General features: G+C 36.2%; 1 protein-coding gene across 1 annotated transcript; it reads left to right on the forward strand.

Moving 5' to 3' along the window:
• The first annotated feature begins 5,873 nt into the window (after positions 1-5,873).
• On the forward strand, positions 5,874-7,758 carry LOC100813284 (uncharacterized). The gene is made up of 5 exons (XM_003524790.5): positions 5,874-6,044; positions 6,180-6,355; positions 6,480-6,573; positions 6,834-6,998; positions 7,281-7,758. The coding sequence occupies exons 1-5, from the start codon at positions 5,933-5,935 to the stop codon at positions 7,559-7,561; spliced, it is 828 nt and encodes a 275-aa protein (XP_003524838.1). The 5' UTR covers positions 5,874-5,932; the 3' UTR covers positions 7,562-7,758.
• The last annotated feature ends 6,771 nt before the right edge of the window (positions 7,759-14,529 follow it).

Raw genomic sequence — 14,529 nt, forward strand, 5'->3', positions numbered from 1 at the left:
ACCCATCTCTCTCCCTCAGGCCACAGCCTTGGCCAAACTCCAAGAAGACAAGCTCCTTGACCGCCGCCGCCCTTACAGACAACCCCCTACCCCTTCCCATGCCCACAATCTCTCCCCCTCCCCCCCACTCCACTCTCCTCCCACTCAGTCCCATCGCCAACCCTTCATCCACCGTACCCCTGAGGACATGGCCCTATGTCGCGAGAAGGGTTTATGCTACAACTGCGACGACAAGTGGAGCCCCTCCCACAAGTGTCGCGGCCGCATACTCTTTCTCATTGCGGACCCAGACGAACCCCCAAATTCCCCTACCCTAACCCATGAATTTGACTCCTCCCCTCCCCCCACAGAACCACCAGACCTTCCGCTCGATACCCCCACCCCTCACATTAGCTTTAATGCCCTCTCCGGCCTCATCGCACCTGCGACTTTCCGCCTCTACGACTCCCTCAACCATACCCGTGTCACTGTCCTAATCGACAGTGGAAGCACCCACAGCTTCATCCAACCCAGGGTAGCCAAGTTCCTCTCCCTCACCCCCATTGACACTCCCTTGTTGCGGGTCATGGTTGGTAACGACACCATTTTGGAGTGCCGCCAACAGTGTGCCAACACCCCTCTCACACTACAAGGCCACTGTTTCTCAGTCACCCTCTACCTATTACTTATAAGCGGGGCGGATATCGTTTTAGGCATTGACTGGCTTAAACAATTTGGGCCCGTTATTACTGACCACACCACCCTAAACATGAAGTTCACCCACAAGGGCACCCCTGTTGAATTAACGGCTGACGTCCCCCTTGGACCTTCTTCTTCCTCAGCCAAGCAACTCCGTCGTATGATCCAAACACATTCAACCTCTTCCTTCTTTCACATCTCACTTCACCCACAATCCATATCTCCCGACCCTTCCACCACCCATGACATCCCTGCCATTTCCAATCTCCTCTCCAAATACCAAGCCATTTTCCTCAATACTTCAACCCTTCCCCCAACCCGCGACATTGCCCATCATATCACCCTTCAACCCTCCACCGGACCCGTAAACGTCCGCCCACACCGTTACCCCTTCTTTCAAAAGGCCGAAATCGAAAGGCAAGTAGTAGACCTTCTTCGTGATGGCTTGATCAGAGTCAACCACAGTCCCTTCTCTTCCCCAGTCCTCCTGGTCAAGAAGAAGGATGGCAGTTGGCGCATGTGCGTGGATTATCGCGCTTTAAATTCAGTCACCGTCCGTGACCGGTTCCCGCTCTCGACCATCGATGAACTCCTCGATGATCTCGGCAAAGCTTCCTGGTTCAGCAAACTAGACCTTAAACAGGGCTTCCACCAAATACTAATGGCAAAGGATGATATCCCGAAAACCGCCTTCAGGACCCATCACGGCCATTATGAGTATCGGGTCATGCCTTTCAGGCTGTGCAATGCACCCTCCACATTTTAGGCTGCTATGAACTCTGTTTTACAACCATTCTTGCGTAAATTCACGGCGGTCTTCTTCGACGATATACTCGTCTACAGTGATTCCCTGCAATCCCATCTTCACCATTTGGAACAGGTTCTGGATACCCTCCTCCATCACCAATTCTTCCTCAAGCGCTCCAAATGTTTCTTCGGCGAACGTTGCTTGGAGTATCTGGGCCACATTATCTCTGGTGCCGGTATCGAACCGGAGCCTTCGAAATTTGCCACAATGACACAATGGCCGCCTCCCTTTTCATCGAAGGACCTTCGTGCCTTCCTGGGGCTCACCGGCTTCTATCGTCGTTTCATCCGCAACTATGCCTCTATTGCTTCACCTCTAACAACTCTCCTCTGCCGTGATAATTTTGCATGGTCCCCACCAGCTCAATCTGCTTTTGATCACCTTAAGAAGGCCATGACCTCTGCCCTCGTGCTAACCCCTCCTGATTTTAGCATCCCTTTTGTGCTCAAAACAGACGCTTCTGGTATCGCCATGGGTGCTGTGTTGATGCAGAACAATAAACCCATTGCTTATTTCAGCAAGCAATTCACTCCAAAGCTCCAACGCGCCTCGACATACACTCGCGAATTACACGCGATTATGGCGGCCGTCGACAAGTGGCGCCAATATCTCCTCGGACACAAATTTGTCATCCTCACCGATCATCGGAGTTTGCAGGATTTAATGACTCAGGTCATTCAGACCCCTGAGCAGCACTATTATTTGGCAAAATTATTAGGCTACGACTACCAAATCAAGTTCAAACGCGGACATTCAAATGTTGTCGCTGATGCCCTTTCCCGCGTTCCCCAGGCATCTGAGGGCCTATGTTTGATCCTCCATATTCCTCAGTTCGACTTCATGCAGCAACTACTCCAATCATTGCAGACTAACACAGAATTTCAGGAGAAGCTTCGCTCCATCCAAGTTGCGCCTACTGCTTTCCCTACCTTTCTTGTTCATAATGATCTCATCTACTACAAAGGGAGTATCTGGATTCCTGATGACAATCCCTTTATTCCTGCTCTGCTCCATGAGTTCCATTCAACACCATTGGGTGGTCATTTTGGTGTTTTGAAGACCATTCACCGCTTACAGGCTAATTTCACTTGGCCCAACATTCACCGCGATGTTCGCAATTACATCAAAAACTGCCAAACCTGTCAGCAGACCAAACCCATTCTCGGAAGACCAGCTGTCCTGTTACAACCATTGCCCATTCCCTCTGGGATTTGGGAAGACATCTCGATGGACTTCATCACACATCTGCCAAGCTCCCACAACCACACAATCATCATGGTGGTAGTCGACAGATTTTCTAAGGGTGTGCATTTCGGTGCCTTACACTCCAATTTCACAGCTTACAAGGTTGCTCTTCTCTTCCTCGACATCATCTGCAAGCTTCATGGGTTTCCTAGAAGCATTGTCTCTGATTGGGATCCAATTTTTGTAAGCCAATTCTGGCGGGAGCTATTTCGATTAAGCGGCACCACCCTGCGCCTCAGCACAGCATATCATCCTCAGTCCGACGGACAAATAGAGGTGATCAATAAAGTCCTTGAGCAGTACTTGCGTGCTTTCATCCATGACCGTCCCACTGAATGGTTTAAACACCTTCCCCTTGCTGAATGGTCATATAACACCTCCCTGCATTCCAGTACCGGCGTAACTCCATTTGAGATTATTTACGGCAAACCGCCACCATCGATTCCCAATTCCCTGCTTCCATCTTCCAGCAATGAAGCTGCAGAGTCTCTTCTCCGTGATCGCACCTTAGCACACCAGAAGTTACAGAATTGCTTACTCAAGGCACAACTCAACATGAAGCGTTTTGCTGATATGAAACGTCGACCAAAATCCTTTGAAGTAGGCCAATGGGTTCATGTGAAGCTTCGCCCACATCGACAAACTTCCATTTCCGGCAGCTCGCAGTCCAAACTTACCAAACGTTTCTTTGGGCCCTTCGAAATCACCGAGCGAATTGGCCCCGTTGCTTACCATTTGAAACTGCCAAACTCTTCGAAGATACACCCGGTCTTCCATTGCTCCTTGCTCCGATGTTACTATGGCCCATTACCCCCGATAGCCCATAACCTTCCCCCTACAACTCAAGGCAATCAACCCATTTTGGAACCCCTAGCTATTCTGGCCCAGAAGGATGATACTACTACCTCATCCCCAACCTCTTTGGTCCTGGTGCAATGGAAGGGACTACCTCCAGAAGAGACATCATGGGAACCTCTCTTGGCTATCTCCGACAAGCTACACCTTGAGGACAAGGTGTCTTTGCCAGCAGGGGGTATTGTTAGTAATACAGACAATACTAATCACACCAACAACACACCAGCCCAAGAGGAGAATGACAACATCAGCAACAGGCCCATTAAGAATAGAAGCAGACCAGTTTACCTGACTGACTATGAGTAGAAGATTCAAGAGCCATGCACGTGTGCTAATTATCCTTTGCACTTAGGACAAAGTTTGTTAAGAGATATTTCCATTTCAATTAATATCATGTATATTCGGTTATCCAATTCTGTTATAAAATTACTCCAAGATAACCTATAAATACCCATAGAAATATGAATAAAGCAGAGGAATTATCAGTCCAATTTTACCTTTCAGGAGTTCTCCCTTGTTCTCGAATACAAGGATATTATTTCCCACTTCGCAGACCATAACAATTTTCCACTTGAATCTAAAATACCTGTTAATCGATGGCTTAATATACAGAATCTTCAAACAGACATTATGCTTTAATACATAGCAAAAAAGAAGATGAAAAAATATCATTACTTCAATTGATACAACTTGTAAATTCAATTTTAAGATCAACTGTGAATTTAAATTAATTTATTATTCTAAAAAAACAATAATGATTTTTTAAACTTTTTCCTGTAGAGGTTTAGGAAAAGAAATTTTTTGCTTCACATGATTAAGTTTTACCGAAATTTGACTTACAATTCCTCTCTCCATATAAGGTCATAATCATTCTTTATAAAAGAAAAATCAAGTTGAGGTGCAATTATATATATTTTTAATTAAAAGAAGTTCGGCCAAAAAGAAAAGCGTTAAAATTGAGATGATGAGTAACTACTCGTCAAAGTCCTAGCACTCGATTTATCTTTTTAGGGGTTTGGTATGTATTTTGATTCCTCTTTTTTTTTTCCCTCTTTAATGCACGATATTAAATTAATATTTTAAAAGAAAAATATGATGATGCGTACCTAAAAGAAATTATTCCTCTACTTTCTTTTTCCTTTGAATAGAAAGCAATTAAAAATCCCCATGCTGTGATTAAAATTTTATTCAACGCTTTGGATTCAATTAGGTGAATTTCCCATTCCCACAAATGCCTGAAGTATTCAATTTTTCAACACCATAATTGTTTCATGTAACACTCAAGTTGATATAGTACCAAGGAAATAGTTGCTGGGAATGTAAATGGAAATTGTACTTTTTGAAACTTCAATGAATTCAAATTTTCCTCCACATGTTTCACTCTGACTCAAAACATTTTACTTTTAATTGTGTACCTACCTTGTACTACTTATCCTGATCGAAATTCATTGGCTGAGGAGTTTATGTTTATGTTAATATTGATGTTATTCTTGATTGAACTCCAGTTTCATTTATATATCAAGGTGTATGAATTCAAACTTATTTATTAACTAAAAGTAATAATAATAGGGAAAAAATGGTGAGTAGAGAAAGCCTCAGTTAGATTGTGAGTGCATCAATCAATATCCACACAAACTACAATGCCTGTATCTGTATCTGTGTGCAACAAAATTCCACACAATATTGAACCATTCAAACCCTAGGATGAAAAAAGGTGGTCCCTAAGACCAAACCCATGATTTAATTCATCTTCTTCTTCTACTCATCTTTTAACCTTACCTGGGGCCCTCAACAGCATGCCCTCTAAGTGGGACCCTTTTGTTATATGACACCCACCAAGTTGATTTTCCATGTGGTGGGAGATTTCAGATATGACCCCCACAATGAGTGAGAGAATGTGCAATAGAAAAAAAAATAGAAAAAAGAAATGTACCATTGGAGAAACGGTTGGTAACCATACCATACAAAGGGTCCAGGAAGAAAAACACAAAAGGAAAAGCTGAAATTTGAATTATGTCTCTTTGGGGGCATGTCTTTTCCACACCCTTGCTTTACATTTAAGAACAGAAGCACAATATGATAACCTTTGCAATTATTTAGTCCCCCACATATATAACCAAGGAAATAATTTTTTTTTAAAAAAAAAAACTAAAGTGAACACAAACCATTTTCAGAATCCCAAGAAACATCCACTTTTCTCCTTAGCCTGCGTTGACTGACTCATACTATTACTATTACTACTGTTTCTTAAACTCATCCAATGCTTTTCTGTTTTCTTCCACAAATTGTACATAAATAGACCCTTCTCATCATTTTTTTGTTGCCACCAAGTCACACTATTACAAAATGAACCACCTTCATTCCCTAGCTTACACTACCACTACTAGCCTCTGTGGTTCTTCCCTAGGTTGGGATTATCACAACCTTGGAGTTCTCAACGTGGACAAAATGTCTTTAAGTACTATACTATACTTTTGTTTCTCTTTATATTTCTACCTATAATGCATTTGTTACCTCCTTGGATAAGATATTAATGCTTATAACTAGCTAAAGTGTTGCAATGCAATGATTGGTGGTGATATTCAATATGCAGTGCCAGCTATGGAGGGAAGTACTACACCATCACTCTCATCACCTCAACACTCTGATTTCTCAACTGGGTATCTCGAAGATGCTTTGATTGAATCATGTGAGCGTTCAAAACGTAGACGTGTGTTGCCATGTGCTACTGATGAACATAGCAAGAGTTTCATTGATGACCTTGAGCAGGTACAATTAACTATACTATATATACTCTTTGTTTGAATATTTATTTTCTCTTTACTTCAATTTGGTGTATATCTTCTCTTCTTGTTCTTGGAGTGAGACTGAATGTCATGTCTTCACTCTTCAGAGTTTCTGGAATTTCAACCCCTTATGGAACCAACCAGTAGAGAACTTCAACTTCTACTGCATGAACCAGATAGAAAGGTTTTGTGGAATTTCAGGTATATATATATTATATATTACTAATATATGTACTTCTTGTTACATATGAATTCATTTACATGATATGGTCAATTTGGTTCAAAATGCTATTATTGCAAACAAAACACTGATACCTTTGTAATTAATTTATTGAGAAAAGGGGTCCCAAAGAAAAATAAAAGAATAATGAAGGAAAACTAGATTGATAACTGGTGATGATTGTGCTGTTACTTGTACCTTCTCTTTTTTTTTAATTTGTCATACATGATATATATTTTAGATGAGCATATAAGCACATCAAGGAGCGAGGAAGCAAACATTCTTCTAGCAGACACTAAAACACCGGAAGAGACAATATCAGCCTCTGAATCTTTAAATTCATCCTCATCTTCATACAAACAACCGGCGACATGCAAAACCACAGACCCCACAGTTGCCCCAACAGGTACTATATTCTTTCTCTCTCTTCTAAATATGATAATATATTGGGAAAAACTTCCATAGGTGTTTTTGGTATTTTTTTCACTCCAGTAATCCGTGTAAAAAAGGTTTGTATTAAAGGTCAACACAGATTATTGAGGTGAAACTCCAATTTTCTGATCAGAGAACAACATAGAAAACATCAATCAAAACTGTATCTAAGTTTTATCCTGATATATATTTGTTTGTATGAATACATTATTAATTAATGCTTCTTGTATTGTATGGTGTTACAATTAATGAACAGAAAATGATGATATGAGGAACAAGAAGGTGGTAACAAGAGTGGTGTATCCATTTGCAATGGTGAAGCCAGGAGGAAGAGAAGGTGATGTGACATTGAATGACATAAATGAGAGGATCCTAATGCCTCCCACAAGACCAGTGAGGCATCCAGTTGGAGACTTTGCATGTCGGCCATGCGTGTCCGCAGAGGGTCCAGGGCTTTCAGGGAAAGCAGTGGTGGCCCTTACTAGAATTCACACACAGGGAAGAGGCACAATCACTATTATCAGAACCAAAGGCTAAGCAATAACATCGAGCAGTGTTATGTGTTATGCCCCTTATTGCTGTGGCTTGGTTAGCACCTACCTAGCTTTTACTTGAAGCAGCTTTTTGGGCCTGATTTGCTTTGTTTTCATCAGTCCTTCTTCCAATTGTAAAGATGGAAAGCGATATCTATGTATGTGCATACACCTTATATAATACTTGAACCTTATGTTAAAGCTGTTCTTCTCAGAGATTCAGACCCAACATGAACAATTATTTGATTTGAGTGTTGTCCTGGTAAGCTAGTAGCCAATGATATATAATACTAATATTCAAAAGAAATATAAAAAAAGAATGTACAAGAGAAGGAAGGGGGGGAGGAAAAAAACAAATAAACATACAAAAGATTATTGCACAATGGAATTAAGGTCTTTTGCCACTGGTTAGGACTTTTGATCTTTGAGAAAGACACAGCAGTGGATGGCACTGTTTCTGCACCCTCACTTTTTTCTTGATCAGGATTTGGAAGGATCTGTGTCTTTGTATGTTATATGGTTAAATAGAAGTAAGGTGCAAGCGAAATAAGGTTACTTTTCACAGCAGTTGAAAATTTTAAAATTAGATTAATTTACCAAATGTATATTCATTAATTCTTGTGTTGATTGACCATTAAGAACTAAACACATCATAACTAACTCTTGAGTAAGGGTATAATGCCTGTTAAACATAACATGCTTGTTTGTAAAGATCAAAGCAGTGAATTTTTTTTTAAAGAGAAAATGAAGAACAGCTTATGATTCTTTTTTTAAAATCTAAACAATTCATTGCATTCACAATTAAAAATTATATGTTCGCAGAATTTCAGTGAGAGAAAAAGAATTAATTAAGAACAAAATAAGGACTAATGCAATATAGTTCACCCACACTAATAACATATATCAACACATTCTAGATATATCACAGTAGTTTCCTACACTAAAATACAAAGAAGCACGATAAAGTGTTTAGCAAATCTAACGTAGAAGCAAGTATTCTTTCTCCTTTTTCTTTCTCTTTATTGATAAGATAATACTACTTTTACGATACTGCCAGACAGAAGAGATAACGAGACCTATACTTAATTACCAACTCCAAAGGTTAAAATTGACTTTTGGTAATACAAAGACAACTTACAGCTACCCCAAGGACTTTTGCCTCTTTTCTTTATTAACAAATATTGAAGCTAAAACTTAATTTTACTTTATCACATCCCTGTCTTTAAATTAAGTTACTTTATAACAAATATATGCACATTATTCCATCCATTGTCTGGAAAATCTTCTTTCTTTTGGTTAATAAACTTACTATTATAATTAATTAATTAATTGTTGGTTAGAGAAAGACATTGATGGTCTTAGATTCTGACGATATGAAAAGGGCACACTAAAGAACAAACAATATATGACAAATAAGGAGAATAGTCTCAAGTGAATCTCATGAACTAATACCTCAATCATGAATCCTACACTTGATATTATAATGTAGTTGTTAGAACAAAAGGCCTAATTTTCTTCATGCGCAGTTGTGTTATATTGCTGCGTCTACCTCAGAGGTCAAACCTTGATCAATTTTAAACAATGCAAATTATAGACAATATCTAGTATGGGTCCCATGAATGAGTAACCGAATCATACAGTACCGATTTAGAAACCAAATTTCGGTCACTATCCATCTCTGCATGCTGTGTGGAACCACAACCACTATCCTAATTTGATATATTTCTATTCTTAATAGTAATGTTTGTGTAGCAAAAATTCATTAAATTGGCAAATCACTTAGTGGTGTTTGATCTTATGACCCTGCTGCGGGGGGTGTAGACCTACCTCACTTGAAGGGAACACTGCCACAACTGTACGGCAAAAGTCTCAAACATCTAATCTGACCTCATATGTGTTTGGTGGGGGATTGGGCTATTGAGTGGAAGATGTCTATTCCTGTATTCCATTATTATTATGTATATATATGCATGGTTTTGTCTCCCATAGCAACCATATATTACATGAACCATCCTCTGACTTTTTCCCTTTTTCAAATATTCTCTTGGACCATCTCTTTTATGTGGTTTTTTGGACCCTTTGCTATTGTATCATATATATTGAGTGTGTGTGTATAGTCATTTTTTATCAAAATGTTATAATTTGAATTAATGTAAGAAATTTTTTACTTATTTTGTTATCATTAATGAATGACAACAAAATAAGTAAGAAATAAATTACCAAATAATATCCTTATCCTCAATAGTCACACATAGCAAATTGGTAACACAATGATACACTTTAGCATATTTTAAAGGTAAAATTTATAATATATTTAAATTCTTTTTAACTAATATAGAAAGAGAGAAAAACAGTTATACACTAAAAACATAAATTTTACACAATCATTTAATTATAATTTAATATGTATAATAAATTTATTAACTTTTAAAATAATTATTTTAAAATAATTTAATTGATAATTTATGATTAGATGAAAATATAAAAATTATAGGGTGCATAAACATTATACTTTTATATAAAAAATAATGATAAATATTGGAAAGTTTTATTTTTCAATCGCAATATATATAAAGGGGAAAATGCAGTATATTGTATACATTTCTACGTCTCGAAAATATTTTAAAAATAATTTCCAAGTTACCTTTATGTCGAGATATGTAAACACTTTCCTGAATCCACCATTTCATTGGTGAATTAAAAGTGAGGAATCGTTCCCTTGACAGGTGCTATAGATGGCGTTAGCTTTTCTAGGTCAAGACGGCAAAAAAAGTTACTATGCAGTATTTAATTTAACGGGTTATGATGTTTATACACTCACATAATTTTAGTTTTCTATATATATATAAAATTTAACCTGATGTATTCAACTCATCACGTGTGTGCGTCATTACAATAGCTAGAAATAAAAATATATTGCATAAAAATGTTTTTTTATTATAGACTTGAATAGTGTCAAGATCATGATGAGATAAGAGCAACTTTAATATGTAACTTTATTATCTAACATTACGATGATATGCAAGACAAGAGATTTTTTTTTATATATAATTGCTTGTACAAACAACATTTTTTTAATGTAATTTTAAGCTTGAAAAGCGGTCAGTATACCAGGAAATTATGCCACATGCAGTATCCGAATTAAAATTATTATATGTTCTTCAAAAAGTAAAAACATGATCTCAATTAAATCTAAACTTATCACTAAAATGACTATGTCAAAAATTGGCGCAATAGTTTGAACAAAATATCATACAACTATAACATATTTAACTTTCACTAACTAAATTGGTTAAATTTTTTAACTCGATATTAGTTAATAATGACAAAGAATAGCAGTAAGTTTCAAATAAGGTACGATTTACATCTCTTTCCTGTTTCCAACGTTTAAAAACTTTCAAGATGATTGCGTTCAGAATCAAAGATGAAAATAGAAAATAAAAAATTCCCACGTTGCAAGGTAGAACAAATGGCCCAACTCAGGGTCCTCTATTATTAAATCAAATGTGTGATCATAATTAAAGAGACCCAATATGAATCATAGTGGGTTCCACGCTAATGAAAATCATAATTCATGATTGTCTACTCAAGAATAGATTGTAGGGTTACGGAACGTGCATGTTATTTTAAGTTTAAATATTACTACCACTTATATTAATTATAACACGCCACAATTAATGTTCTGTCCTATTTGCTCTCTATGTATGCAATTGATTCGATTATAATCTGTGACGAACACAAGTCAGATTTTGACTTTATTAAATTATGTCTTAAAATTATATATATATACATACTTTCCGTCCTATATCATGGGAGGGTCACATTACAAATTAATAAAAAGCGCAGCTCTTTATTTAGGGTAGGGTTCTAAATAAGTGCCACTTGGATTAGAGTCAGCTCAAACTGGACTCTCTGCTTCGGCCGGTTATCAAAGAGCAATGAGAATTATTGAGGGTATGTTTGCATTAAAGTTTATAAATTTTATTCTGAAACATACTTTTGAAAAATAATAAAATATAATTTTAAACTAATTTTACTTTTAAACATATTTTTTATTTCCCTACTTGAAATCCAAATATATCCTAAATGTATGAAAAATGATGAATTGATATCAAGTATAAATTTATACACTTACAATATTTAATAATTTTTTTATAGAATACGAAATCTTTCTGACCATTAAATAAAATTAAAACTTCTTTAGGTGTGAAACATGATCAATTGATGTTATATATATATATAGGTATAAAATTTCACACATAGTAATATAACATAGTAATTCCTTAGTCATGATTCAAGACATAATCAAGTCAATTTCAAATATGAAGATAGAATTTCCTAAAGCTATTTTTATAAATTTGTAACTAAAAGCACTTGATATCATGAATAGCCTAAACCAAATTTGCACAAGGATGTGTATAACAAGTTTTAATAAATAGCCGATGTCGAAAATATTTTCAACACCAGGATTGTTCTTCCCATTATGGGACAAATGGATGTAAAAAACAATCCCAATCATATAAATTGTTCTCATACTATACCTAATTTAGGGGATAAAGTCTACACCTAGATACTACTTTTACTGTTCCATCGTTCCGTACAGCTCTGGCATATCTCGTGTTAATTGTTGGCGCATCATTCTCATAGTTACTTTGCAATTTCTTTTCCTGTTACAAATCATGCTGCATCACATGTGTGGCTGCATAATCTTTATTACGTACAAGGCTTTGTTGTGGTCACGTACGTGGGCATTCAGCTAACTTTCTAGCTGGTGCTGCAAAAGTCTTTTATAGGAGATAAATGGGTTAGCTGTAAAATTCACTAGGTGTACTGAGTGCAATTAGGTGTTGGTTTAAACGAGCTTGTTGAAGAAGGGGATGTGTTACCTTGTTAAGTATTCCAATCTTTGATGCTTTTGTTACTTTGCTTTTGATACTTGATTACTTGTACTCAATTTCATTTATAAACTCATTTGCTTAATTATGTCAGACAGGTGATTTTTTTTTTAACATTTCAATTAATTTTGACAAAACTTTAAAATCATTGGATAAGTCAAATAGTCAATCCACTTGCACAAACAAGATTCCACAATAATACCAACCTATTTTAACAAAACAAAAAAAAAACACCAATTACAAACTTGTGAATTATAATTTTGTTCTCTTTTAGTTAACTAAGTGCAAACAGTATATCACATTAAAAACCAATTCCAGCAAAGAAAAAGAATCTCTAGCCATATGGAAACTAGGCAAAATTTAAGAACGGACTCAAGGCGGTGAAATTTGCACATGTTCACAAAGTAATTGTATTTGTAAGGTGAAACGGTTGGATGGAAATATGTGTTTTAACTGATTAATGAGATAAAGTGTATATTTGGATCGATTAGCATTCATGATCCATGTTTGATCAAATTTTCACCTCAACATACACCAAAAACAAATAAGTTATTATTTATGTGATTCTCATTTGAATTATATGTGGATGTGAATAAAAAAAAAACATTAAAAATATTAATAATTTGATCTTCGTCAAATGATTATGAATTGTTGAATGCGTGGAAAATTGGAAAATTGAATGCAAGAATCTGGATCCCAAAACCTAATAGGAAAATCTAAGTTTCAAAACTTAACATTAGCACAAGCTAGCAAATAGTAGGACAAGAAGATACATGCGTGGTATATAAAAGCTGGATATACAGAAATATATGTCGCTAAATGGTAGAGGCTAAGCAACAAAGAGTGTAGGAGGACCAATCTCAGTTCCGGAAAGAATTGGAAACACATGGAAACTGAAAACGACTGAGAATACATTTTGAAAAGAAAAAAAAAAGAAGAAGAAGAAAAAGCTGTACCCCATTAACATTAACAGACTACGAGACCGCACCAATTTATTGCATTGTCTTTGTCAAATGCCAACCAAAACGAGGACATGGATCACCTTTTCCTTTGATGTTTCTTTGCTTGGGCGTAATGGTTGAAACAATATAACATTAGAAAAAGAAAAAAAACTATACATTCAAAGTAGTTATCATTTAGGTTTTGGACAAGAATTTATAAATTTAATAAATAATTTCAATTTTTATAAATATAATTATATTCAATTAAATTGTTTTTTTTACTCAATTAACATGTTCTCTTATTAATTTGATGAGAAACCAAGAAATAAAAATAAAATTTGAATATCACTAAGTGCGTAAATTAATTAATAAGAGTTTATTTTAATTTAATTAGGAATCTTCAAATTGAGCCTCATGTACATAATAACATTAAATACTTTAATAGAAATTTTGTCTAATTCTATCTAACTTAAATAGAATTATCTTTGTAGAATAATATTTGCAATCACATGAAAAATGAACTATTTTTAGAAACCGAGAGGTAAAAAATAATTTAATTAAATATAACTAAATCACTATTCACACACACACACACACACATATATATATATATATATATATATATATATATATATATATATATATATATATATATATATATATATATATATATTTGATGACTCTCCCATTGAAACCCTAAATCAGATGTTCCTCTTTTTTTTTTATCTTGTTCTTCTCTGTTTGGTCAAACACCCATCTAAACCTTTTGGTTTTCATGCTCTTACTCCCCTTGGATCTCATTATCACTATCATGCATAGTCGCATAGCAATTCCATCATGTGGACGTGGTTGGCAAAGACTAATAGCTCTTTATTTTCTAAGTCATTTAATTGAAAACTCCCCATTTGAATCTCCCATAACTTTCCTAAACTTTCAACAAACAAACGTCACGAGCACATGGACATATATCAACCACACAGGCACATAAGATGCCGTTGGTGCAAATAGGAAAGCCTAGACAGCTTGTAGGGATGTGAATGCTAGTGATTATCAAACTCTTCATCAGCATCATCGTCAAAGTCTTCATTTGCAATCAGAAAGACTAAAACGGCCAAAATCTCATCCATGGAATCAAT

Source organism: Glycine max, chromosome 5 (assembly GCF_000004515.6).
Source record: "Glycine max cultivar Williams 82 chromosome 5, Glycine_max_v4.0, whole genome shotgun sequence".
Classification (NCBI taxonomy): Eukaryota; Viridiplantae; Streptophyta; class Magnoliopsida; order Fabales; family Fabaceae; genus Glycine; species Glycine max.

Excerpts from the sequence above, each read along its gene's own strand:
- LOC100813284 (XM_003524790.5), top strand. The coding sequence starts at position 5,933 with ATGAACCACCTTCATTCCCTAGCTTACACTACCACTACTAGCCTCTGT. Across the intron at positions 6,356-6,479 it reads TCATTGATGACCTTGAGCAG|AGTTTCTGGAATTTCAACCC; the intron begins GTACAATTAACT and ends TTCACTCTTCAG. Across the intron at positions 6,999-7,280 it reads CCCCACAGTTGCCCCAACAG|AAAATGATGATATGAGGAAC; the intron begins GTACTATATTCT and ends ATTAATGAACAG.